At 55.3% G+C, this 24,161-nt stretch overlaps 1 protein-coding gene across 2 annotated transcripts in view; it reads left to right on the plus strand.

Annotated features, from left to right (window-relative positions):
• Window positions 1-24,161, plus strand: part of ZBTB16 (zinc finger and BTB domain containing 16) — a 57,462-nt gene that overhangs the window by 15,116 nt on the left and 18,185 nt on the right. For both annotated transcript variants that reach the window (XM_062014206.1, XM_062014207.1), the window contains exons 3-4: window positions 13,759-13,856; window positions 22,338-22,424. In XM_062014206.1, the coding sequence (XP_061870190.1) occupies window positions 13,759-13,856; window positions 22,338-22,424 (185 nt within the window). The remainder of the gene's footprint in view (window positions 1-13,758; window positions 13,857-22,337; window positions 22,425-24,161) is intronic.

Raw genomic sequence — 24,161 nt, forward strand, 5'->3', positions numbered from 1 at the left:
TTGGTCCCAGGTAGGAGGAGAAAAGCCTTTCAAACGCAGACGCTCTCCTTCTTTTCCGGGCTCCCTCCTCGCTTCCCTCCCCACATTGCCGGGAGGGCTCTCGGCCGGCAGGGCAAGTCGAGCGCCAGAAATGGATGGAGGTAATTTCGGTGGGCTCTGTTTTGACAGAAATTAAGCATCTGAATTTAAATGAAGGAGACGGAGAGCCCAGGCAGCTGAGACTATATTTTCATAGCGTAAACAGTTGCAGAAGAAGATTAATAGCATCTGTGTAAACACTCCCTTGCAGCAGTGAGGGGCTGGGGGTTTTTTTAATAGTTGGAAAACAGTAAGGACAGCTCAAGGCAAGAGACGCCGTGGCTCCCCTCCTGCTCGCCTGCAGCACGGCGCACACCTCCCACCTCCCCGTCCATCCCACGGTAAATATTGCAGCCACCCTCGGCCCCGCTCTCCTTTCTGGCAGTAAATTACATATTAAAGTAGCCTGGTAACTGAGCACTGGTTGCTGCGCGATAAGCTCTGGGAAATCGATATGTTTGCCATGTGCCTGCTTGTTTATGACACCTGCCTGCAGAGCTGTTGAGCAATGCTCCGCGTGCCCAGGCTGTGCTTCGTGGGCTCGCTGCCTCCCGAATCCCAGCGGCTTTCGCAGGAGAGGGAGGGGGAGCAACAGCACCTATGAATTTTTTTGCCTCCCCGAGCCTGGTGCTGCCTGACAGCCCAAAGCCACTCGACAGCATCATGTTTCTGGGGCATAAAATAACACAAGGGATGAGATGATGTGGAGTACAGGGTGGCTGCGGGAGGAGCGATCGGGTCGTCGTGTGTCTTTGAGGCTTCTCCCAGCCCTGATGCAGGTTTCTGCTTTGCTTCCATGTGTCATATCCCTGGAGCAGGTATGAGAGCAGAGCCCAAAGTTTAAATACACTCTCTGTGTGTCCAGGAAGGGAAGTGGCTTCCTGAACACAAGTGAGGGTTGACATGTTAGGAGCACTGTGCCACGTGTGCCCAGGCGGTTGCCAACGCGATGCCAAGGACCTGTCGGATACATCCTGCTGTGCAGGGGATACCCCAAGCCCTTGCAGTGGAGACTCCCATCCTGCTGAACCCCAATGCTGAACTGGGACCAGCCCAGAGTGGAGAAAACTTCTCCTTGACTTCAGAGCCCAGAGGCTCCCATGGTTTGGGTGCTCTTCTGCTCTGAGGGTCGGCACCCACTGTGTCCCCCCGCTGTGCTTGTGGGATGTTGAGGTGGGAGCATACCCTTGTTTCTGAAATCTCAGGTCAGCAAGAAGCAGTAATTGACCTTTTGACCCAGATATGAAGTAGGGAGGTAAAAGACACGGCTTGCAAGATTTTTGTGAAACTGTTGACCTCTCGCAAGATCAGCTGGAGATAGTGGTAATTATAAACGGCTTACGGTGGGTCCAATCGATAGTGAACTTTACCTCCTGCCTAAAACTGAAGGTCGACGTTTTACTGCAGCACAGATAACTGCTGTGGCTCTTCACGCCATGGCGAGCCAGTAAACGTCCCCACACATAGGAAATCTGTCAATTGAGCTCGTGGGGTTTCCAGGGGCGCTTCGGGAGGGACGCAGGGACGCACAGGATGGCTCAGCTCAGGGCGAGCTCTGGTGTGGCATGAGGTGCCTCTGGGTGCTGGACTGGGAGGGAGGAGCGAGCACCAATGGGTAGCACCCCAGCACTGTCTTTTTGCCTAGCTTTTAATTGCTTGCCTTCACTTTTGATGTATAAAAGATTGTCCATTTAATTAACTCGAGGATGCAATTTCCAAAACGCTAATGCTTTACACATGACGGCTCTTAAAATAAGAGTGGCATTCCAGAATCGCGCTGCGCTGCCTCCGCCGCAGCCTTGCGCAGTCCCACCCCCAGCAACCCCCCATCCTGCAACACAAGTGGAACACATTTGAGGCATTTGATCGTGGTTTTACCCTGTTAGCATGCCCAGGTTGGTAGGAGCCTTCCTTTCACAAAGGTATCAATTCCATCTGCAGCCCGACCTTTCCCTGGGTCTCGCCCCTGGATGGTCCCCGCTTGACAGCACCGTGGACTGTGGCATCTTCTCCCCGGTGGCCTGAGCATGTAGGTCAGCATCACTCACTGCCCAGGGACAGCCCGGTGTGTGGCACTGAGCAGGTTTCATTTCTGCAGGCGTTCCTCAGACCCGTGCTGGGCCTTGGGCTTCTCTTTTTTAATGAAGCTGCTTTATCACAGACGTGCTCCTGTGCTCAGCGTGTGCCCAAACCCAAACCCCTCACCTAAAACACCCCTAGGTCAAGGTTTGTTAGCTTTCTCTGGGTGACTGTATGGAAGAGATGGGGTAAGGGATGCTCCAGGGGCTGGCCAAGGGATGGTGGCCTGGGCAGCTTGTCTGAAACCCCCTCGCCCTTGGTGTGGAACCCCTCGCTGGGAGGTCAACCCTGGCGCATCGACGCTTTTTTGGCCTTGACAAGCCCCAGAGCTGACTCTTCGGGACTTCTCCTTCCCACTGCCAAAGGAGATTTTGCATCTGGCACTGGGGCGAACTGGGTTTTCCCCAATCCTACATGCATTTCCCACAGACCGGAGCAGGGATAGCTGGTGGGAACTCTGAGGCGAGTTGCTGGGTTTGTTGTTAAAAACCCGCATGCACACCACCCCCCTCCCCGAGTTTTTTTTTCCCTCCTCTTCTTTTTTTTGTAGCTTAGAAGCCTCTCTTTGTGGCAGAAGGCTGGGAGGGTTTGAATACCACATACAGGCGTAGGAGGCTGACTGAGACCATACGGCTTTATCATTCATTAATTCCTGTGCTCATTCATCCCCCTATTTAAACTTCTCTGTAAAGACGGGAGCTACAGATGGTCTTTTGGTACCCGCTTTAGCCTGCAGACCTCGGCCCTGACAAAGGGGTACAGAGGGAGCAGCAGAGTGTACAAAATATTTCCAACCATTAGAAATCGAGGTCTCTTTCACCGGCGGCTCCTGTTTTGAAAGCGAATTTATGCGAGAGCATCATAACCCGCCGGACGGGGCATTGCCAAGAGTCGGCCTTAATTGAGGGGCAAAGCGTTAGCCGGGGTTCTGCCGGCCCTAATTGCGCTTTGGAAGGCAGCGGAGCAGCAGCATCGCTTCAGCAGCCTTTCCTGCCTTTGTGTTGCATAAGGTGAAACTGCTCTCCTCGGACAGGCCGGCTCCCTGTGTGATGAGGGGCGTGGGGGTCGCTTTTACTGCTTGTGGTAGTTTGATGTCGCACTCCCCCTTAGTGTGTTTCTTGAAGGGTCTGTCACCGTAGGGCACCACCAAGCACAACACCACAGCCCTGCAGAGCATGTGATACCCCACGACACGCTTAGCCAGGGATGCTGTGGCTCGGGTGACACCCGGTACCTCAGGCTGGACAGAGATTGCCCCTTGCTTTTTGCTTGCCTGGTGGCCACCGCATTCCCAGCGTGTTTGGGTGTTGGTTTTACACATGGCTGCCGTGACGTGGCGAACCAGGGACATGCCAGAGTACTGCCAGCACCTTGTCTGTCTGCCTGTGGCCAGATTGCTGTGGGGGATTCAGTCACCTGGGAGCAGGGGATGTGCAAGGCACAGGTGCTGTCGCACTTCACTCACACCCCTGGGTTTGCTGAGAGGCAGTGAAGGATGTGGGGATGCCGGTACCAGCGCTGTGCCCAGGAGCACCTCACCGGCTGCCGGATGGCCCCAGTGCAGCCCCACACACCTCCTTGAGTGGTTTGCACGGCTCGTGCCCTGGTTGCAGCCAGGAACGTGGCCAGGAAACGGGGCAAGCATAAACATCCTCCTGCCCAGCAACAGGGGGAGGCTTCGTCCAGCAGCTCCTGCCTGTCCCTGGGAAGCTCTGGTGTCTGCTAGTGCTAGATGGTATCGCAGGGGATGTGGGGGGTTGTGTCACACCCCTTGGCAGAGGAAGGATTGCCAGGCTCACCGGGCACTGGGGAGCTGCTGGGATGAGTGTAGGATGTGTCTTTCATCTGGCTGCTGCAGAGGGGATGTGGGATTGTGACCCCATGTGCAGCTTTCGCTGGATGTGCTGGATCCTTTCCACGGGAAAGTCAGGACCAAAAGTTGTCTTGGGGGAAAAAACGGATTCTGTGATCTAGATTTTACACATGCTGTGCTTAAATATTAACACCAATTGAGCAAATTGCCTTTTAACTGCTTTTATTTGCTTTCATTAACGGTATAATTTAAAAGCTCCCGAATTTGCATGGAACCTGTTGTGCACATTGGGGAGCGGGGTGAGGTTGCTCATAAATTAATTACTCGTGAGCGAGCCTCCTTGGAGAGGTCCCGGAGCGCCGGGAGGCTCAGCAACGCCCGGGCTGCTGGGTTCGGGACGCCACGTACTTTTGGCCGGGGCCGGGGGAGCAGAGCGTGCCGTCAGGGCTGGCGTCCCGTCCCGCTCAGGACTTGGCTCGCCCACAAGGTATTTATTTATTTCTCAGCAAAACATGTCGTAAGCTCGGCAAAACTAATTAGAGAGAGCTGGAGGCAGCGCTCTTCCTATTCAGGCGCCGGCGTTGACGCTGGTGCAGAGAGGAAAGGCATAAAGGAGCGAGTTGCCAGTCGCCAGCATGGGGCTGGGGCACGGCAGGGCCCTGGGGCACGGCGCTGCCTGCGAGATGCCAGATCTGCGGCGTGAGTTCAGGCAGCCAGCGTCCCGCTCCTTCCCCTCTGTGCAGATGTTGGTGCGGTTTCAGGAGTGAAGCCAACTCGGATGCCATGCAGGCAGCCCCGGGCGGTGCTGGCAGCTCTGCCCAGGCTTGGGCTGTGCAGCCTCTTTTGACACCTTCTCACTCCCCAAAAGATGTTTTGCATAGGGGGTTTTGCCCCCAGACAGACAGCCCTGGGCTGCAGCCCTGTGCTGAGTGGGCTCTCTTCTGTCCCACACCACTTGCACCTCTCTTGTTTCTGCCAGTAGGAAATCGTGCTTCTGAATTACCAGTGCTCAGCATGTTGTGCCTCCCTCTTGGGAGCTCGAGTGGAAAACCTGTGCAAGCGCTCCTTGTTCTCCGGGGTGACTGTCTGCAGTGCCTTGGGGAGCCTGGTTGTCTCCATTGTCAGACATCACTGGCACCGTGCAGGGCAGTGGGGAGGAACACCAGTATTCTGCATGGCACTTCTAGTTTTGGCATGTGGCTCTCACTCTTGCATTTGCAGAGGAGACAGACTGCCTTGGGGCATGGAGGTGCTGCTATTGCTGCTGCTGCCGGTAGTACTGGCCCAGGCACACTGAGGAACCCTGCAGTGGGGCTCTGTGACTGGGTGCTGGTTATTGATGCCAATGCTGCTGGAGATGTGGCCATGCCAGGCCAGCCGTGCCTCCGAGTCGCTCCTCTTGCTGCCGCCTCCTTGCCTAGGGCACTTTGGGCTCTCAGCAAAGCCCAGCGCAGTTCAGATACGTTAATTTACTGGCTTGACAAGGTGCGTAATGTTCATCTCCCGGCTTCTAATTGGAAATAATTAGTTCTTTGTCAGCCCTGGGAACTCCTGAGGAGGTGATGCAGACCTGGGCAGAGGGCAGGAGGGGACGAGCCCGTCGCTGGGAGAAGCCTCTCCCGAGGATGCTCGCGGAGCGTGGGGCTTGCAGCCTGTCTGAGGGCATCTCTTCCTGCCGACCAGGGGCTGTGTAACTGCCAAGTATTACGGTTTCATTAATCAAAGACACTTCCACTGCCCCTTTACAGCAACACAACTGCTGCGGCTGTCCCTCGCTGACAGCTCCCTAATTCATCTTCCCAGGGAAGGGGGGGACCTGCTGCCGCTCTCCGCTCAAGTGGCAGCCGGCGCCTGCGTTTGGTGCCACAGACGCCTGTGTTTGAGAGGCTTGGCCTTGGTGTTCAGCAGGGTTTTATGTGGAGACAAGTGTTATCCCTTGTCTTTCACACCTGCAGAACACCCTGGGAAGAAATGTAAGGTCTGCTCATCTGCAGAAGGCTTTTATAGTGGCTCACCTCTGTCCTGAGGCAGGGACAGGGAGAGACAGAAATCCGTGTTGCAGCATGTGCTGATGTGCTTTTAAAGGGTTGAGTAGCTCTGGACTTGGCTCCAGCAGGTCGATGCCCTTGCCTCCTCCCCAAACTTCCCAGGCACAGGTACCGGGTGGAATGCTGTGGGAGGCTCTCCAGGAGCTGAAGAGCCATGGTGAGAGCTTGTCTGGGCCTGCGTGTGCCGCTGCACAGGGGAGAGCTTGGGGCTCCGGAGGCATCTCTGCCAGTGCCCAGGCCGTGGGTGCAGAGTGTGCGGGTGCCCCTGGGGAGCTGCAGCCCCACGGAAGGGCACGTGGCCACACGCGGGGCTGGGCGACAGCGGGTCGGAGTCGAGCGCCCTCAATTCGAGCTGCAAAAACACAGTGTTTTGGAGTTGCTACTAATGAGAAAGTGTTTTCATCAAAGCTCTCTCTTCGTCTGTGCTGACATCTGGGGAGCGGAGATAGATATTTTCCTTAAGACTGTGTTTCGAAGCCATGAGCTCTTCCCTGGCTGTTAATTAATCCTTTGTAGTTTAGCGACTGATGAAATCATGACTCTATGAAATTTTAATCCTTGCACTGTAGAGGCACAACCGACATTATCAGAGGACCCCAGGTGTGTGCTTGAAATTAGTTTGTTGAATCTCTTGCATATTTGATTACCTTATAAAACTCCTCGGGATCTGGGCCACTCGTCGGAGTCTGCCTGTGATTTCTGCCCGTTCCTGGCTGCAGCTCCCACCCTGGCTGGTGCAGGGGAGGGGGATGCACAGCGGGAGGGGGGCACCATCATCTCTGTAACCAGGCAAGGGCTGGGAGGCACACGCCTCCCTGATGGGAGCTGCTGCTTTGTGGGTTTGTTTCATCCAACACGAGGGACCCAAAGGAGCTGGCACGGACAGGAGGTGGTTGTGGAAGTACAGGCACCTTCCCAAGAGGAGGCAACAGGGGGAGAAACGGGGTTGGGAGAAGAGGATGCTGTACAAAACTTGCTGGCAGAATGGAACTGAGCGTAGCACTGATGTAAAATCATCAGAGAAGGGAGGCAGGGATGTCAGTCTGGTGAGGCTGCTCCTGCTCCCTGAAGGCGAGCTCAGCTCAGGGAAGTGGCTTCTAGGCTCAGCCCAGCTCGTCCCAGTTGCAGCCCCGTGGGTGCCACACTGTTTCCCAGGCACATCGAGCCTCGCCTCTGCTCTTGTGTCTTGGAAGAGCATGGAAATTTTTAAAAGCATCCCCCCTGCTCTAAAATTCTTCTCCTGGTTTAAGATATTCTCTGCTGCAGCATCCTGTTGGCATCTCCACTCTCCTGTCTCCCCGCGGACTTTGCCCTTTCCTCAGGCTCCCTCTTCTCAGGGGGTGCCAGGAGGAGGTGCCTGGCCCACCCCCGAACCCTTCCCCTTGCCGTATGGCAGCCGTGCCGTGGGGTCAGGGCTGTGCTGGTGCCCTGGTGGCACACGTGCTGCTGAGGAGACCAGATGACAAATACATTTGTAATCTTGGAGTCGACGAACCGCTCATTATTTCTGAATTAGGCATCAAAACATCTGCATAATCGCGCCACTGCTGCAGCAGATGTACTGGCTGCTGAGGTCACTTTGTCTTTTTGTCAAGATTCTGTATCATTTTTAAGAGTGGGAGTGTGTCTGTGTCCGTGTTGTGCCCCCCAGCAATGTTGAGGCCTCTGCCACCCGTGTCACCTTCACCCACACACCCTCAGCTGATGAGGCTCCCCTGTGCCTCCCCACGTCACTGTCAGCAAATGCCCGAGGAGTGAGAGTGATGATTTGCCAGAAGATGGTGATTTTTGGGCAGCAGCAGGGCATTAACCAATAATGCATTAACCCCTCGGTGCCCGCGCACTGACACGCTGAGGATGGGGTGAAGCGTTGGAGCTTTTGCTGTGGGTGGTGGTGCGGTGACCACGTGTGGGCTGTTCTCTGTGCCAACCCTTTCAGATGAATTATGGCTTCCCATCCATGCTTGTCCTATCCCACATGAGCCCGTGGACCCCCTTGCTTGGGTGGTCTGAGATGCACCAAGGGAGCACCGGTGGGGATAACGCTCCCCTAGCCTGGGAAATCCAGTTCAATGATGGATACTGAAGACTGATATGAAAGCAGGGCATTAGAATAAATGCAGAAAGCAATGATAATCATCTTTCTGCCAGCCTGTTTGCCCAGTTTGCCTTGTGCCAGCCTGTGGTCCTGGAAGCACACGGCTCTGGGGGGCTGCTGGGAGCGGGTGGTGGGAGATGCCGCCCTGGGCAGAGCGTGTATTTGGAGAGTGGCTGCCTTCCTGCAGCACCCTGTAGCTGTTGTTGGCAGGGAGGATCTGAAGAGAGACGTAAGCCACGCTTTGGGTGTTTGTTGCTTGTTTCTTCTGTGAGGTGAGGAGAAACAGGAGTGATCCTTTCCTCAGCTTTTTTTTTCAAGGGGGAAGCGCTGGCATCGTGCTGAAATGATGTCACCCTGCAGCCACTGGTTTCAGCTCATAAATTAGCTCATGTTAAATACTGTACGGGGAGGGAGTTTCAGTGCTCTCTGTTGATGGCTGTCCCCTCCCATCCCCCTGCTGTTTTCTTTAACTTCAGGAATACTAAAATCTTTATTTCCAGCTCCTGTAAGGTTTAATTGTTATTTTTAGCAGCAGCGGTGGTTTGAGGGCAGTTTTCTTTTTCTTTTCCCTTCTTAATTTATTAAACCGAAAGGGAAGGTCTCGGCTCCCTTCCCCCCTTCTCCGTGCCCTTAATAGCTCTCCCTGCTATTTTAATCCAGTGGGCTGGGAGATGAGGGCAGAGTGGTGACAGTGCAGGAGCACCAGCCTTCAGTGGCACCCATAAACAATTGCTTTGTGGGGGAAAAGCCTCCCTCCCCATCCGGGGTGTGGGTGCACAGCTCTCATCGGTGGGTGCATGGTGTGGTTCTCACCCGCCAACCATGGTGTGGCTCCGCTGCAGCCTCTGTCTTGATTAAATAGATCAGGGGATGAGCTAATTTCCACATGGACTCGCCTAGGTGATGGAAATCAGGTGCAGGGAGGGTTTTAGGGGAGGATGGAGCCCTGGGGTGTGAAGTGTGCCGGTGCCAGCGTGGCTGCCCAGCATTCATGGATGTACGGAGCAGCAACCGACCCTCTGATGGGGCAGCACCGCGGTTACGGCCTGGGATAAATAAAATCAGAAGGCTCCCTATAAAACTCTGTTATTGCTGCGGCACAAAGTTAGAACCGCTGGAGGTTTGTGCTCCCTGGCTCTCGCGCACAGCAATGAATATTTTATAGGAAAGGAAATACTTAGCGTCTGAAGCTTTTTATAGTGCTGCTGCTCCCGCGGGCAGTAACCTGCCCCTCGCCCATGCGCCTGCCGCAGCCCCCGAGCCCTTCCCCAGCCCCGGCTGCGTCCTCCCGGCTCTGCGTCCCTGGGAAACGCAGCGGGACGAGGGCCACGACCTGTTGCAGCAGGAGCTGCGAGCGGAAGGCACGAGGACAGGTTCCTGCCCGTGCCGGTATGAGACACCTCGCGTGGCACCAACGTGTGTTTGTGTTTTGCTCATAACTGACTGGGGCTCTGTGATTTGGCTTGTGTTGCCGATTCCCACGGTGGGTTTGAAGCGAAAGGCGGGTCAGGAGACATGTAGGCAGGGATGTGCCAACCTCTGAAGCCCCCTGCTGTGCATCCCCTGAGACTAGGCTGCCTTGCAGCAGCCCTCTGCTCTAGGCTTTGCCTCGAGGCACATTGTCACTGCTTCAACAGGTACCGACCGAGCAAAACCTTCCTTGGCAAGGAGGGGTTTGTGCCTTTCCCGGTAGCCGTGTGCCCTGCCGAGCTGCGCCCCAGCCCGGAGATGACAAAGTGCCCTTTAGTTAATTGCAGAACGGATTGCCTGGAGTTAAAAGTTCTGATTTATACGACTATGGCTCTAACTGCTCAATAACACGGGCCCGTAATCTACTTTCATTTCAAACAGAAGGGTGATTTATGGGGCAGCATGCCGCTTTAGCTCAGAAATGAGGTGTTCAACATATGCTCTGTTGACATAAATTTGGAATTTATCGCTCCTGTCAAAACTGCCTGTTGGACAAAGGTGCGCATTAAGGCAATAAATGGCTCGGAATAGTTTTCTGTCAAATTTCCTAACCATTGTATTCACTCCGTTTGAGGGGAAAAATATACACTTAAAAGTAATCAGACAGCCAAAAGCCATGTGTCTTGGTTGGAGGGGAGGGAGGGTCTTCTCCCCGCTCCCCAAATTGGCATCGGGGTGGGGACAGGCGATTAGAGCTCTTTAAAAATATCAGAGGGGGGGTTGAGGCAGGTTTCTAGGCAGGAAGGCAGGAGTTTGGTCGCACCAGCACTGGGCCCCTGATGGTGGTGGTGGTACCACGGCTGTGTGCCGGTACCCAACCCCCTCTCTCCGGGATGCTCCGCCGGGCCCCCAGGAGCAGGCAGCAGCGTTTGCCACCGACAACGGCCCTTTCACACAAAGCACCCTGTGGGGAACACTCATAATTTTTACACCGCGTGGTCTCGCTGGAGTCGCCGTCCCTTTGAAGTGCCTCTTGCGGGGTATTTACAGGCCTTTTTAATTACCGGCAGCTTGCGAGGGCCCAACCTCCCCCCCAGCTTTTGTTTGCCGGTGCTGGGTGGGGTGGGGGTATCACCCCATCTCAGTTTAGAACCCTTCGCCAAACCCCCATGCCAGGGCTCTCTTGGAAAGGTTGGTCCTGGCTCCCAGATACCATGAGCATCCTCACCACCTTGGCAAGTCTCTGTGCCGGAGCGTCCTCTGGTGATACTTCACGACCTAGAGGCTTTGGCTGACCTCAAGAGTTGCATGAAGCAGTGGAAAAACCCTTTTTTTCCCCCCAAAAAGGCATTTCCAGTGGCCACTGCTCTCTGTCCCGTAGGCACCTTCTCACCTGATTTGCTCATAGGGACCTTGTAGGAGAAAGGGAGAATGCGGACTATTATTTCAGCATCAGATTGCAATAATGAAGTGTAGTTTATCTTCTTGCACTCGAGTTTGGGCAGCATTGCCGAGCACTGATGTATTTTAACACCCTTAACTCCCCCCCTCCTCCCCCACCCTTTCTAGAGGCACAACTTTAGAAGCACATATTGATCTTTCCCCTCAGATCTTAACAGCCCGAGCAGCCGTAATACCTTGCTTACATCTGCCAGGTTTTTGTGCAGTTTTGCAACATCTCCTTAATCCAGCGAGCAGAAATAGAACGTTTCAATCATATTTTGCTACTGGGAAACGGAGCAGATAAAGCGCTTTAAGACCTCGTTGAAAGAGACCATGCAAGATGGCGAGCGATAAGATCGCCCTGTAAGCAGGTGCCGGATGGGAAACTTTTGTTGCCACTGAAATTTGTTGGTAGAGATATTGCAAATAAATTACTCGGCGAGCACCCCGGCACCTTAAAACAATGAGGGGTTACACGAGCTGGGAATGGCAGAGGCGGGTTTGGAGGGAGCCCTGCCACCCGTCACATCGATGGACTCCTTGTTCCCACATTCTCCCCTCTCCTGGCTGGAGAAGGCTCTGTTCTCAGAACATTGGCATCCCATGCTGGTGTTGGTCTCGTGGATGAACAGGGACAGGAATAAACTACTGCAGGCAGGGGGAAGGTAGTCTCAGTTTGACCCGGGTCGCCCATGCTGGGAGCGAGGTTGGCTTGGCTGTTGTTTCTGTAGGTGTGGGTGTTGCAGAGAGAGGAAACTTGTCCTTCGGTTTCTGCTCGGTTTCTTGACACTCAGTTCAAAAAAACCCCAAAGCAACAAACCTCGGAGTTTTTTTCACTCAAGCTCATTAACCAGTTCCACTTTAGTTCAGTGAGGAGGCATCAGGGCCTCAGAGAGGCAAGTGTTGGCACTGGGGCCGCCGCGCTCTCCCTGAGAAAGCGGTTTAGACCCGGTGTTCGGTGCACGGGTGAGCTCAGCCCGAGCCGGGTAAGTGTGACAGGCACGTCCCAAATTGAAAATGCAGAACGAGAGGGTTGTCGCTTATTTAGCTGACTTCTTGGCAGCAGAAGTCTGTCAGGAGGCTGGTGTTTTATTTATTTTTGCAAGGCGGATAAATCCTTTGGATTGTAAACCTTCTTGGCCTGAATTCGTGCATGACTCCTAATCCTCCGCTATGACACAGTGAATTCAGGACGAGCCTGATTAATAATTACATTATGCAGCAAAAGCTGAGAGTTGTAACCAACTCCTGCACTTTTCCTCTCTCTTTCTGCTCTGCTGGGCATCACTGCAAAGTGGGGCCACAGGATGGGATGTGGGATGGGCTCTGCAGCTGAAGGGCCCATCCTGCTGGGGCTCAGCGCAGATTCACACCAGTAAAACTTAAATGAGGCAAGGTGGGGAATCAAGCTCAGGCTAAATGTGCCCCTAGCGCAGGCCACAGGCAGAAGTGAGCGGTAGCTGCGTCCCTGCACTGCGGGGCTGAGCCTTTCCGTGGGAGCCGCAGAGGGAGGAGGGCTCAGCGTCCAGCCTGGACAAGACCGTTTCTGTTTTGTCTTTGGCAACAAGGCAATAAAAATACGCTGCTCTTGTTGCAGAGTGATGATAAATGGTGGACGTGAGCAGAGGTCGGCACGCAGCTATTTGCTGTGTTACTCCTCAAACACATACAAATACTTCTCTGTTTACAGCATCTGATTTTGAAACTTTGCACGTGCTGCTGGGGCGGATGGCTCGCGTTAGCCGAGGTGTGGCTCGCGGGCCGGGGCCAGCACGGCAGACTGGAAGCGCCTGGGACGTGGGGGGGTCTTTTCCAGTGCTGCTGGCCATCACTGAAAAAAGAGCACTGCCGGCTCTTTGGCATGCTGTGGGGAATGGGTTTGGGAGACAGTGCCATGGCTTGTGGAGCAAGGTGAGGTTGGTTGGTTGTTACAGACTTGGACAAGGCTCCTGACCAGCCCTGTGCAAACGCTGCCTGTCAAAGGTTATTTCATTTGATAGAGAGCTCCAACCTGCTGCAGGTTGTTTGCTGCCCAAAGACAGAGCATCAATGTCTTCATGGTAAAGAGAGGGAAATAACGTGGGCTCTGCTGCAAAAGCAAAGGGGGAACATGCTGGGATCGATACCTGAGCCCCGGCCCTACTCCTTGGAGGATGCTCAGCCCTTTGGTGTCCCAGTGGTGCTCAGCACCTCAGGGGGATGCTCAGCCCCTCAGCGTGCCGGGGGACAGATGATGCAGGCAGGAGGTTGTGCGAGGCCGCCCAGGCGCAGCTTCATTGGTGCCTGGTGGTGCCAGGAAATGCTGAGTGGCACGTTTCCTGTTTGCGAGCTGGTGGTTAAGTTTTTGGCTTGTGATTTGTGTCGTGCTGAATTTGGATGGCAATTGGGATTCGGTTAGAAATGCACACAAACAACCTCATAAATGGGGTGGGGTTTTATTTTGGATGACAGTCCCTTTTCCAAAAGCCCTTGGTGCACAGGCAAGACGTTTGCCAGCACATACTTTGCATTAACTCCAGAGTCCAGGTTTATCAGGTTTATTCAAAGCTTCCAAGTGCAATAACGATGACAATTGTTAGGAGAAGGCAAATCTCATGTGTCCTGGGGAGACTCACATGGGACCTCCTCTCTGTGCCCTTGCTGCAGGGCTTCCCAAACCAGAGCCCATCTCAGGCCATGTGTCGGTTCTGCAATATATTGGGAAGCTTCCTGATGTTATTATTTGTGGTAACCTTTCCATGGGTGCACTCAGCAGGACTAACCCCTACCCCTCTCTCTTTTCTCCCCAGGAAGCTGCACAGCGGGATGAAGACTTATGGATGCGAGTTGTGCGGGAAACGGTTCCTGGACAGCTTGCGGCTGCGAATGCACTTACTGGCTCACTCAGGTGGGTTGGTGGGGGGATGCTCAGGGCAGGACCGGGGTATGCTCAGAGGGGGACAGGGGAATAATTGTTGGGGTAGGGTGGAGGAATGCTCTCCCGTGCTCACCCAGAGGGGCTGCAGTTGCGTCTCATCGTGAGGAGCCACGTGCAGAGCTGGCTGTACCCTTCCCAGGACAGCACATTGTGAGCTTGTTCTCTAGCGACCAGTAACTTGATTTATTTATTTATTTTCTCTTTTGGAGTTTGTTTTCGATTCCTCAACTGGGGAAATATTTTCCAGCCTAAGCAGCTGGGAATAACAACCCTTAGGTACCACCCAGCTGCTTGTTGTCTGGCCCCACTCACAGCGTGAGCGTCACCTCTGCTCCGGCTCCTGCGTGTGTCCTGGCACCATGCTCCCTTTGTGCCCCCTCCCACCCCTCCATTACCAAAACTGGTGCAGAATTAGGTGTCCTCTGTCTAATGAACCCAATGAGCAGGTTCTCACAATGCAGCCTGTTCAGTTAATAGCTAGGGAAGGGTTGGAATGCTCTAGGTGGACTTACTTTGACAGAAGGTTGGACTTGGATGATCTCTTGAGGTCCCTTCCAACCCTCACGATTCTGTGTTTCTGTGGCTTGTGCTGAGCAGGTCAGTGTGGATTGCTGAGCCTCTCAGTTCTGCAGCCCCTCAGGCAGCTGAGGGTGTGGTGGGAAAAGGTGTGTGTGGCCATCAGGCCCCTGTGCCCAAACACGAGTGAGAGTCCTCACCACACTCCTTTGAGGGCAGATGGCTCTGAGTGGTGGGAACTGTGGCCAAAGCTGTGCTTGCAGATGGCTTCACAAGGAAGCTCTCTTAGATTCTATGGGATTCTGTGTATTTTTACCTAATTTACACTGTATTCGTATTTCCCTTTTCCCCATTGCCCCTGTTCATTGCCTGTACCTGAGGGAGCAGACAGGACTGCGTTCCCTCTGCCCCACTTTTATTAGTGGTACCAGCTCCCCAGGGTGCCCACAGGCAGCACTGCTGGGGTGTGCAGGGTCCTTCCCCAGCACTGAGATATCAGTCCATGGAGCGCAGCTCCCCCTAGCACCGTGATGTCGGTCCATGGGGTGCAGGTCCCCCCCAGCACTGGGGTGCAGGCTGCTGGTCCTCCCACAGCGCCAGGACACTGGTCCCCAGGATGTGTCTGCATCCCCCCTGGCTCTGGCGCACGCGGCTCGTGTTTGTTACGGTGGCTTTGGCTCGCAGCCCGTGGCTGGCGGGCGGCCAGCTTTGTGGGTACAGTATGTACAGTGAGCGCCGAGCCAAGCCTGTCATCGCGCAGGAGTCGGGATTATTGTTATTTTTGTGTGTGTGTGAATCCGGTGAGCGAGGGCGGGGGGCGGGGAGAGCTCTGCCCTGCGCTCGCAAACAGCCGCCGCGAATTCCAGCGCTGTTATTTATTAAAGCAGGAGACCTTTGCACCTTTCCCCTCGCCTTCCCCCCCGCCTCCCTCCCTCCCTCTGCCAGCCCAGGCTGCAGCGTCACTCCCAAGGCAGCTTTGCCCCCGCACCGACGGGCCGTGGGTTTAATTGGGACGTTGGCCCACGGCAGGGGCATTGCCGTGGGACGGCTTGTGCCCCCCCAGCACCGCCCCTTCCAGCAGCCCTGGATAAGGAAGGCAGAAAATACTGGGTTTAACTGAGGCTGGCTTCTCAAACTTCCCCAGCTGGGCATTTATGGGAGATGAGTGATGGTGCATTCAAATTAAGGGGCAAATTGGGGACCGGCCCTTGGGGGATGACGGTGGCCCCGTGGCACAGCGGGTGCTCGGTGGTGTTATCGCAGCAGCCTTGCAGGTGCAAGGTAAATACTCAGCTGAGTGTTTACACTCCAATATCAAGCGTAAATATAAAGCCCTTAATGCCGTGCAAAGCCTTTGGCTGCGTGCTACCCGGCACTGCCCGCGGGCTGCTCACAAACATCTCCTGTTAAAGGTGATGGTGAGAGTTTGCCCCTCTCCCAGGAAAACGAATTGTCAGGGAAAAGCGAGGAGGGCAGCCCAGCTCATCAGTGGGAAGACTGAGAAGCACACACTGGTTTGAGACAGCGAGCTTGGTCCCGGGGCAGCATCCTGCCCACAGCTGAGGGGGGTCGGGCGCAGGATGTCCTGGGATGACAGGTACCGAATCACCAGCTGTGAGCTGGATTTCCCCACTGGCAGAGGGAGAGAAGCACACTTCTGCTTTTCCCCCTGCTTGCTTTGCCTCTCTGCTGCAGAGATGGCTGCCGTGGCCCTCCTTCGCTCGGGGCTGCGGATGGGGGGCAGCGCCGGCAGCACACAGGGGTGCTCGTGGGCAGCGCACAGGCAGCCCCCGACCCCACCGGCTTCCCTTCACCCAGACACATGTCATTCATGCTGTGTTATCAGGAGATGGGGGAGAGCATTTGGCAGTGGTGCAGGGGGTGGGGGTGCGCAGGGGGCTCTGCCCCGTGCCCCTGGCCATACCCGCGATGGCTCCGTGGGGCCGGCTGCGCCGCGGCCGCGTCTGGCCGGCGTCCCGCGCTCGGCCCGGGTGATGTCAGCGGCCTGCCGGCAGGTCTGGATGTTCTGCCAGCGTTCCCGCGTTTATGATCATCCGCAGATGTGCATCCAAGAACACACTGTACCCACAGCAGAAATTAATGCAGGCTTGACTGCCGGCCAAGCCGCGCACACGGGGGAGAGGAAGAAAGAAAACAAAAACTGTTTAATGCTGTTTATAAATTATACACTGGCTGATGAAAAATACATTTCTCTCATTCCCCCCTCCCCCCTCCCTCCCTATCCTCTCTGCCTCGAGAGCCTGAGCTGAGACCAGAAGAAGATGGTTTGCTTTTTAGCTCCTGTTTTGGCTGGGTTCCTGGACCCAGCCTCTGGGTCAGAGCCAGCTGCTTTCTGCCCCCACCCCCCCCCCCCGGCGCTTACCTGATCAAATACATTTATTTTTCACCCTCTGCAGCCTCTCCCCACTCCCCTCCTGCTGCTGAGGGGTGGGCTGGGAGTGAGGTGCCAGGGCTCCTTGCACCCCGCCGCTCCCCACACCGAACCCGTCCGATCCGTGTTGTTGCTGCTAAGCGTCCGTGGCCATTGCCACCCACCCGCCTCCCCCGAAGCGTTCTGCTGCCTGGGGGGAAACTTCCCAAACTTCCCCCGAGGTCGTGGTGCCGGAGAGCCCCTCTCCTGAGGCTCGTGGGGGCAGGAATGGGACAAGGCACCCCCCATCTCCCCCCGCCGACCCCCCTGCCCACTGGCCAGCCATTTATGCGGCTTTTGTGTTGTGGGGTTGTTTTAATACCGCTAATGTTTATCATTTGCCCAACAGGCTTGACAGATTTTGTTTCCTGTCGAGCGGCGCGGCTGCGAAGCCCCCCCCCGGTTGCCAAGGAGCCGCCTCCCCGCACCGTCACGGGCTGATTTGGTATTCCGCACGGCGCCCCGCCGCATTTCTGTATGCAAGACAAAGTGTTTTGATGGAGGACGATTGCAGGAGTGTCTGGAGGCTGTTTGGAGTTTTATGGGCTGTGCAGTACGCTCCGTGCTCGCTCACTCGCTCGCCACGCGGGGCTGCCGGGGCTTTGGATGGGGGTTTGTCGGTTTTTTCCCCACCGAGAGAGAGAGAGCAGCTCTGGTAGGGCAGAGGAGAGCAGGGGAAATCATCTCAGAACCTGCCTTTTTCCTCTCCCCAGCCAGAAATCTGGATTTATGTGTATTTTTCATATGACAGTGCCCTCTGCTCTGCCCGTCGCCACGCGACGTGGGAGGTGGTGGCATCAGCTGGCAAAGGTTGGATGATGGTGGCACTGGCAACAGTGGCTCCCAGATTGCCCACCCCCATGCCCCTGCTCCATCCTCTGCTGGGGCGGCCAGAGGAGCTGCTGGCATGTTGTCCCCCCCCAGAGCTGGCCGTGCTCCGGGCCCTGCTTCCACCCATGGGCAATGGCAAAGCATCGGTGGGTTTGGCTGCCGGGGTCTGGGGTCCCCCCCTCACTGAGCCTGCGCCTCCCTCTTCTTCCAGTGTTCGATGATTGCCCTTTGATGAGACTCTGGGAAAGGAGGCTGCAAAGCCATTTGCCTCCCCACATCTGAGCCTGCTCTGTGCAGCTCCCTCTTGCTTTTGGCCCTTCTTGGGTTCCTCCGGTGTGTTATTTTAGCGCAGAGCCGTTCGCCGCTGTCTGTTTCGCTCGGGTGAAACAGGGGGAGAAGGGAAATAATAATAACAGCAATAATAAAAATCAAAAAAGCAGCTTGATGTGGGCAAAAGAAGAAAACAAGAGAATGGGGTAGAGAACAGGCTAAATTTAAAATTGTAATTGGCTGACTTCCACAGGCTTGCGGGTGTTTTAATGACTCATAATAACTTCATTTAAAACCAGCTGAGCAGAAAATAGATTGGAGAGGAGCCTCAGGCCATTATGGATTTGGTGGGGTTTTTTTTGACAAGCTCTGTTTTCGGCAGCCAGGAAGGCACTCGCACAGGGCTCGGCTGCTTCGCTCTCCCTGAGTTGGTGGTCTGCCCAGCAGAGATTGTATAGAAAAACCAGGCTTGGCTCTTCTAGGGTTTTTTTTTTCCCTTTCCCTCTTGGTTTTTTTTTCTTCACTGATTAAAAATAGATGCCTTGAGGTATTATTTTAGCATCACTGTGGTTTGGTGCTTGGGGTTTTTTTTTTTCTCCCTCTTTGCACTTTTGATGTGGTAAATGGAACATAAATAAAATTGTTTTTGAAATTACTGAATTAATTGGGTAGTAAAGCGGCGACACTGCATAAATTTGCTTGGGAATCTTTTTCTTTAATCCATATTTCCCTCCCCCCCTCCCCCCGACACCTTCTCGCCAATTACAGCCTGTTAATAATAGATAATCCCAAATTTTTATCAATGCCCTGTGCTGGGGGAGGGAAAGGAATAGATGCCCTATCGTGCCGAAGCCGTAGTGGGGAAGGGCTGGGGCGTTGCTGCCACCAGCTTGTCCTCTCCACTCAGCCATGGGAAATCACCTATTTCCCATCTTCCTCCTTCCTTCCTCCTCATCCCATCCTCATCCTCTGACGGAGGATGCTCGCAACCTTGCTTTTTCTCTTTTCCTGGGCTGGTTTGTGTTTTCAGAGTCCTCTCCCACAGCCTCTTGGCCTCTCACACCAGCAAAATTCCTCTGGCCACCAGGGATGTGGGTGCTGGAAAGCAGAGGGTAAGCGCAGCATGTGTGGGGTTGGGAAGGAGAAGGAGAGGACCCTCTCTGCGCCTCTGCTCCTCTCTGCCCTCCTCTGTGGGGAGAGGGCTGGGGACCCGAGGGCGGCAGCCCCGGTGCTGAGGGCAGGGCAGTGGCACTGGTGGCCAGATTGGGATGTTTTACTGCTTCCTACCATCCCAAGTGCTAAAACTGGAGGGACTGTTTGTGTCCTCAATAAAGTAATTAAAGTGAATGGGTGTTGGGAGGTACCGTTGCGGTGATAGCAGCTACAGCTCGATGAGCTCTGTCTTCAGAGCCAGCTTGAGGGAGGGGGCAGCTGGCAGCCCCTCCGTGCTCGCTGAGCTGAGCTCAGAGGGATGCTCGCCACAACCCTTTGAGGCCCAAGCGTCCAAGAGACGCTTTAACCCCCGGCAGCGCTGCCCATCCTGGTCAGCACCCGGCTGCTGTTGCTTTGCATCTCTCACAGGAGAAATGAAATGAGCTGAGGCCTGCCCCTGGTTATGGCTGTGCTGCGGGGCACAGCGGTCCCCGGGCAGTGCTGACCTTACCGGGGGCAGCGATGACTGTGCAGATAGCTCTGGGCAGGAGGCGTCTCCTCGCCCGCCTCTTGCCACGGGGACCTTTATTAGACAGGAGCTATAAATTCGCTCTCGCGGATATAAATGTACGGCGGGGAGGTGGGTGCCAAGTGCCGGGCTCGCGCCGAAACGCGGCTGAGGCTTGGCAGCACGCAGAGTCCCGTCCCGCCGGGGACATCAGCCACGGGTATCTATGTACTGTAGGCGATACGAGGCGCTCGCTAAAAATACCCTCCCGGCTTGTGGAGAGGCCGACCCGTCCTCGGCGTGTTGTTGGAAGCACAGAAAGGAGCAGGAAGGAGAGGAGGAAGCCCTGACGCAGGGCTCTGGGTGTGCTGCTCGCGCATATGTCCTGCTCCCTTCAGTAACAAACATCGAGCCGTGGTGGGGGGTGTGTGTGTGTGTGTGGTGGGGTGTTTTTTTTTCCCTGAGCCCTGTTATAATAAGCTCAGATGTTGGATGACATTTTTCCCTGTGACTCACATAGTAAAATTAACCTTGAACTATTTACATATTCAATTGCTGCCCTCCTCCTCCTCCTCCTCCTCCTGCCCCGGCTCGGGGCGAGCGTGTGTACATTACAGGAATCCTGGCTCCGTATCAGTTTTTGTTTTGCTGATGAGAAAAAAAAAAAGAGAAGGGAGGGAGGAAAAAAAAACCCACCTCCCCCCGCCTGGAGTACACATCTACTTGAGGGAAAAGAACACGCAGTCCTGGCCTTTGGAAATTGGCAGGCGGCGTGCTGTTCCCGCGCTGATAAGAGGTACTGTAAATAAAACTGTACGGCAGCGCCTGCTGTAAAATGCCCCTCGTCTGTACTCATTGTTCTGACAGCTCCGGCTTTTTTTGGGACCGCTGTTTTGGTACACACTGTGCTTCCTTATGTAAGCGAGCGCGCCCAGCTCCTCCCGCCGTTCGCCCTGTTTATTTTCGCCTCGCCAGGAATTTTTTCTCCCCCCTCTCCCCACCACCACCCCCCTTCCCCTCTCTGCCCGCCCCCCAGCCAGACGCCGGCCACCTTTGCCTCTCCTCGCTGGGCCTCCCTCTGCAGGGCTGCTAGGTGGTCCCCACCAGCCCCCTGGCTATGCTCACACTGGGCTCTGGGGGGGCTCTGCCGGCACGTGCATCCCTCCCCTTGCCCCAAGCAGAAATGAGGGAGGCAAAAGCAAGCGCCGTGTTTAGCACGAGCCTGGTCAGTGTGCCCAGCACGCAGCGTCCCCCCAGCATCACTGACGTGTGGCAGTGGGGAGGGGGAGACGGCGGGGCCCAGTGAGGACCTGTTGCTGCAGCAGGTTGCTGTATCCGCGTGGCTCACGCTTCACAACGGCCGGGCTGGGAGAGCTTCGAGTGGCAATGGAGAGCCATTGCCTTGGCAACTGCAGGCTGCGCATCGCCCGCACCAGTGTGCCGGGCGGGGGCAGCCGTTGCTGCTGCCCTATCGATCCCCAGCCCCTCGCCGTTCCGGCACCTTCCCCCCGGGCCCTTTACGCCGCGCTCCTCTCCCTGCCGTGGGTGAAAGGAGGGGAGCAACGGCAGCACCCACGTCCCCGAAAGCATCCTGGGTGTGCGCTCTCTCCACCGGCAGCATGTGGTTCCCCACTCACCCCCCTCGCCTTGCCCCGAAGCCCTTTTCTTTCGGCATGGCTCCCTTTGCCAGCGGCCATGTGGCCCGTGCACACTCGGGTTGTTTTGAATGCACAGTTGACATCACGGCGAGGGCGGCGGCGAACGACATATGCACAGTAAACAGGCAGACTGTCGTATTGATTAACAGATGAGACCTCCATTATCGATCAACGCTTGGCGAGAAAATTTATCACTTTTAATTTCACCACTGCCAAATATTTCTGCCTGCGAGCCAGCCGTTACCCAGACGATTTAAAGGCAAAGGAATTCTCTTTTTAATGCATCTCATGACACCTCTCTCTTCTCCCCATCACCTTTTCTGTCCACCTTTCCCCAAATCGCCTGGCATTGGTGGGACTGGGGGGAAGGAGATAGGAGCAGCTTCCCCAGGACCCTGGAAACGGGCAGCACGTCGTGCTGCAGAGCAGTGCCCCCCGCCTCAGGGGCTGTTCTGTCATGCTCAACTCCTCACAACACGTGAATCAAACCTCACAGTCCAAGCAGTGGGCCTGCAGCTTTGTCCCAGCAGCAACGCTTCAGACATGGCACATACTGTTAATCTGTTTTTTATCTGGGAGTTACTGATCTGCCGCTGGGTATCCTGTTTATTCCCTCGCCCGAACTGGCAGCACATGTTGGTAGCGATTTTCCAAGAGCTCCCCCAACACCACACCTCACTGCAATGGTCAAAGGCACCTCTGAGCTTCTCGCTCAATCACGCAGCTTCAGACACATCTGCGACCAGGTGCATCCTCAGGTACCCGCTGCAGCGGCTGCGATGGGAAGGGGCAGGAAACCAATTGCAATTAGATCCATTGCCACGCTAATGACATGCTTTGATGTTTAATGATTTCCTTAAAAAAAAACCCAAAACCCCACAAAACCCAAACCCAAGTGTTGAATTGCTTCCCGGCAGCATCTCTTTATGGCATGTTGGGCTGCTGTGGGGTTGTGCCAGGTGCTGCTTTGGGTGGCTGATATAAAACCACTCCATCGCACAGCTCCTGCGGGGTGAAGGCTGAGAGTGGCAGGTCTGGGTTAGGGTTCCCCTCCAATAACCCTCCTCTCCCTTTTCTCTCCCCAGCGGGTGCCAAGGCCCTGGTCTGCGATCAGTGTGGTGCCCAGTTCTCGAAGGAAGACGCCCTGGAGACGCACAGGCAGACACACACTGGTATGTGGTCCTTCCTTCTCTTCTCCCCTCAGGCACAGGTCTGATATTTGAGGCAGCCTTTGAACCTTTTGTTCAACAGAGAGCTCAACCCTCTGCAGCTCCTGTTTCCTCCCAGGTCGGTTCCTTGACTTGAATTCGATGGGAGGTAACTTGGCTGCGTTGTCTGACAAGCTCTTGATTGGAAATGGTTTTGTACTTGCGCTGAAATCTGTGGGTGGTATCAGCAAAGGAAACCTCCCCACGTGGATTTGGGGTTTGGACATTTGCTGCTGGCTCTTTTTAGTCTGGTTGTGCCAAGCTCGTAGCGGTGCTGTTAGCGGAAGGAGGAGCCACAACCTGTCTCTGTGGTTAAGCTGAGCATCCTTGCGTTGCTTGCCCTTGGTTTCCGAAGCCATGCACACTGCAGTTTGACCAGGGTTGATGGCACTTGGCCACCATTCGGGTTTAAGGGAAGTTTCCCAAGGGACAAATACCCTTGTCAGGAGCGTTAGGATGCTCGTGAGCCTGAGAGTGATGAGTTACAAGTCATTTGCAACTCACGCCTACGCTGGTAGATGTGTTGCTGGTTTTCAGAGCATTCATGGGAATATATGTGTTGTCTCTGAAGCTCTGGGGAGGTTTTACCGTGCTGCTGCGAGGTGCGTGCAGGGGTGCAGGTGTCTGATGGACAGCAGGACAGTAGGAAGGGATGCTCTGGGAGCCAGGACCTGAAGCCAGGGCTTTGGGGAGGGCTGGACTCTGCTGTGCACAGGAAACCTCAGCTTGTCTTCCACTAAAACAAGGGTAGGAGGCAGTGGTTTGTGTAGCCACCAGCGGGAAGTACAAGGAGCTCTTTATGCATCTTGCAAAGGCTGCCTTGCCCAGGAAGGGTTTGCTACGGGACAGGGGGTAATTCAGGGCCAGGTGGTCCCAGGTGGAGCCTTTCAAGCTCCCCAAAACAGGCTGGAGCAGGGAAAACTGCCCACTCTGCCCCACGCTATATCGAGAGCGGTTTAACTGGGCACAAGCTTGTCTTTCAGTGCTGAAAACCCTGATAAATGCCAGGAGTGGCTGAGGCTGCACTCGGAGGTTGTGAGGCGGCAGGGCTGGCACAGAGAGCCCGTCCGGCTTGGCACCGGGGTTGGAGGGAAAGTGCTGCGTCACCGGGCGGGAATAGCTGCGGCTGTCACCCGATCTGGGAACTGCGCTGGCCCAGCACCAGTTCATAAATTGTCAAGTAACTGCCCTGCTTATCCCCAGCCCTATGCTTAGCAAGTCACGGCGCGCTCCGAAACACCTCATGCTGTAGCTTGAGGAGGAGGAGGAGGCTGGTGGTGGGGCCTGTGGTCTGCACAGGCGTGAGCGACCCACGCCTGGGCAAGGAGTGAAAGGTGGCTGAGCCAACAGTGGCCAGTGCCTGATTTCCTTCTATTTCTGGAGCTGTTGAGCATCGCAGGGCAGTCATGGGGAGCCCAGCTCCCGTCAGCACCCAAGGCTCAGTGACATGGGGAGCGAGTGCTTTTCAGCAGCTATTTAACTATCCCACACTCAAAACCATCCCACACGGTTTTGCTAACGACCTTGACAGCTCTGCGAGGATTAAAGCACCTTTGGTTGCTGAAACGTGGGGACTGGACTGCACCAAAGCTCAAAGGGCGACAGTGAAACGGAGCTCAGGGGACACAGTGACCCAGGCACAGCAGGTTTGTCAGCACTGCCTCCGGCTGTAAACACGGGCAGCTGAGGGCCAGGGTAGCC

Source organism: Colius striatus, chromosome 23 (genome assembly GCF_028858725.1).
Source record: "Colius striatus isolate bColStr4 chromosome 23, bColStr4.1.hap1, whole genome shotgun sequence".
NCBI classification, from domain to species: domain Eukaryota; kingdom Metazoa; phylum Chordata; class Aves; order Coliiformes; family Coliidae; genus Colius; species Colius striatus.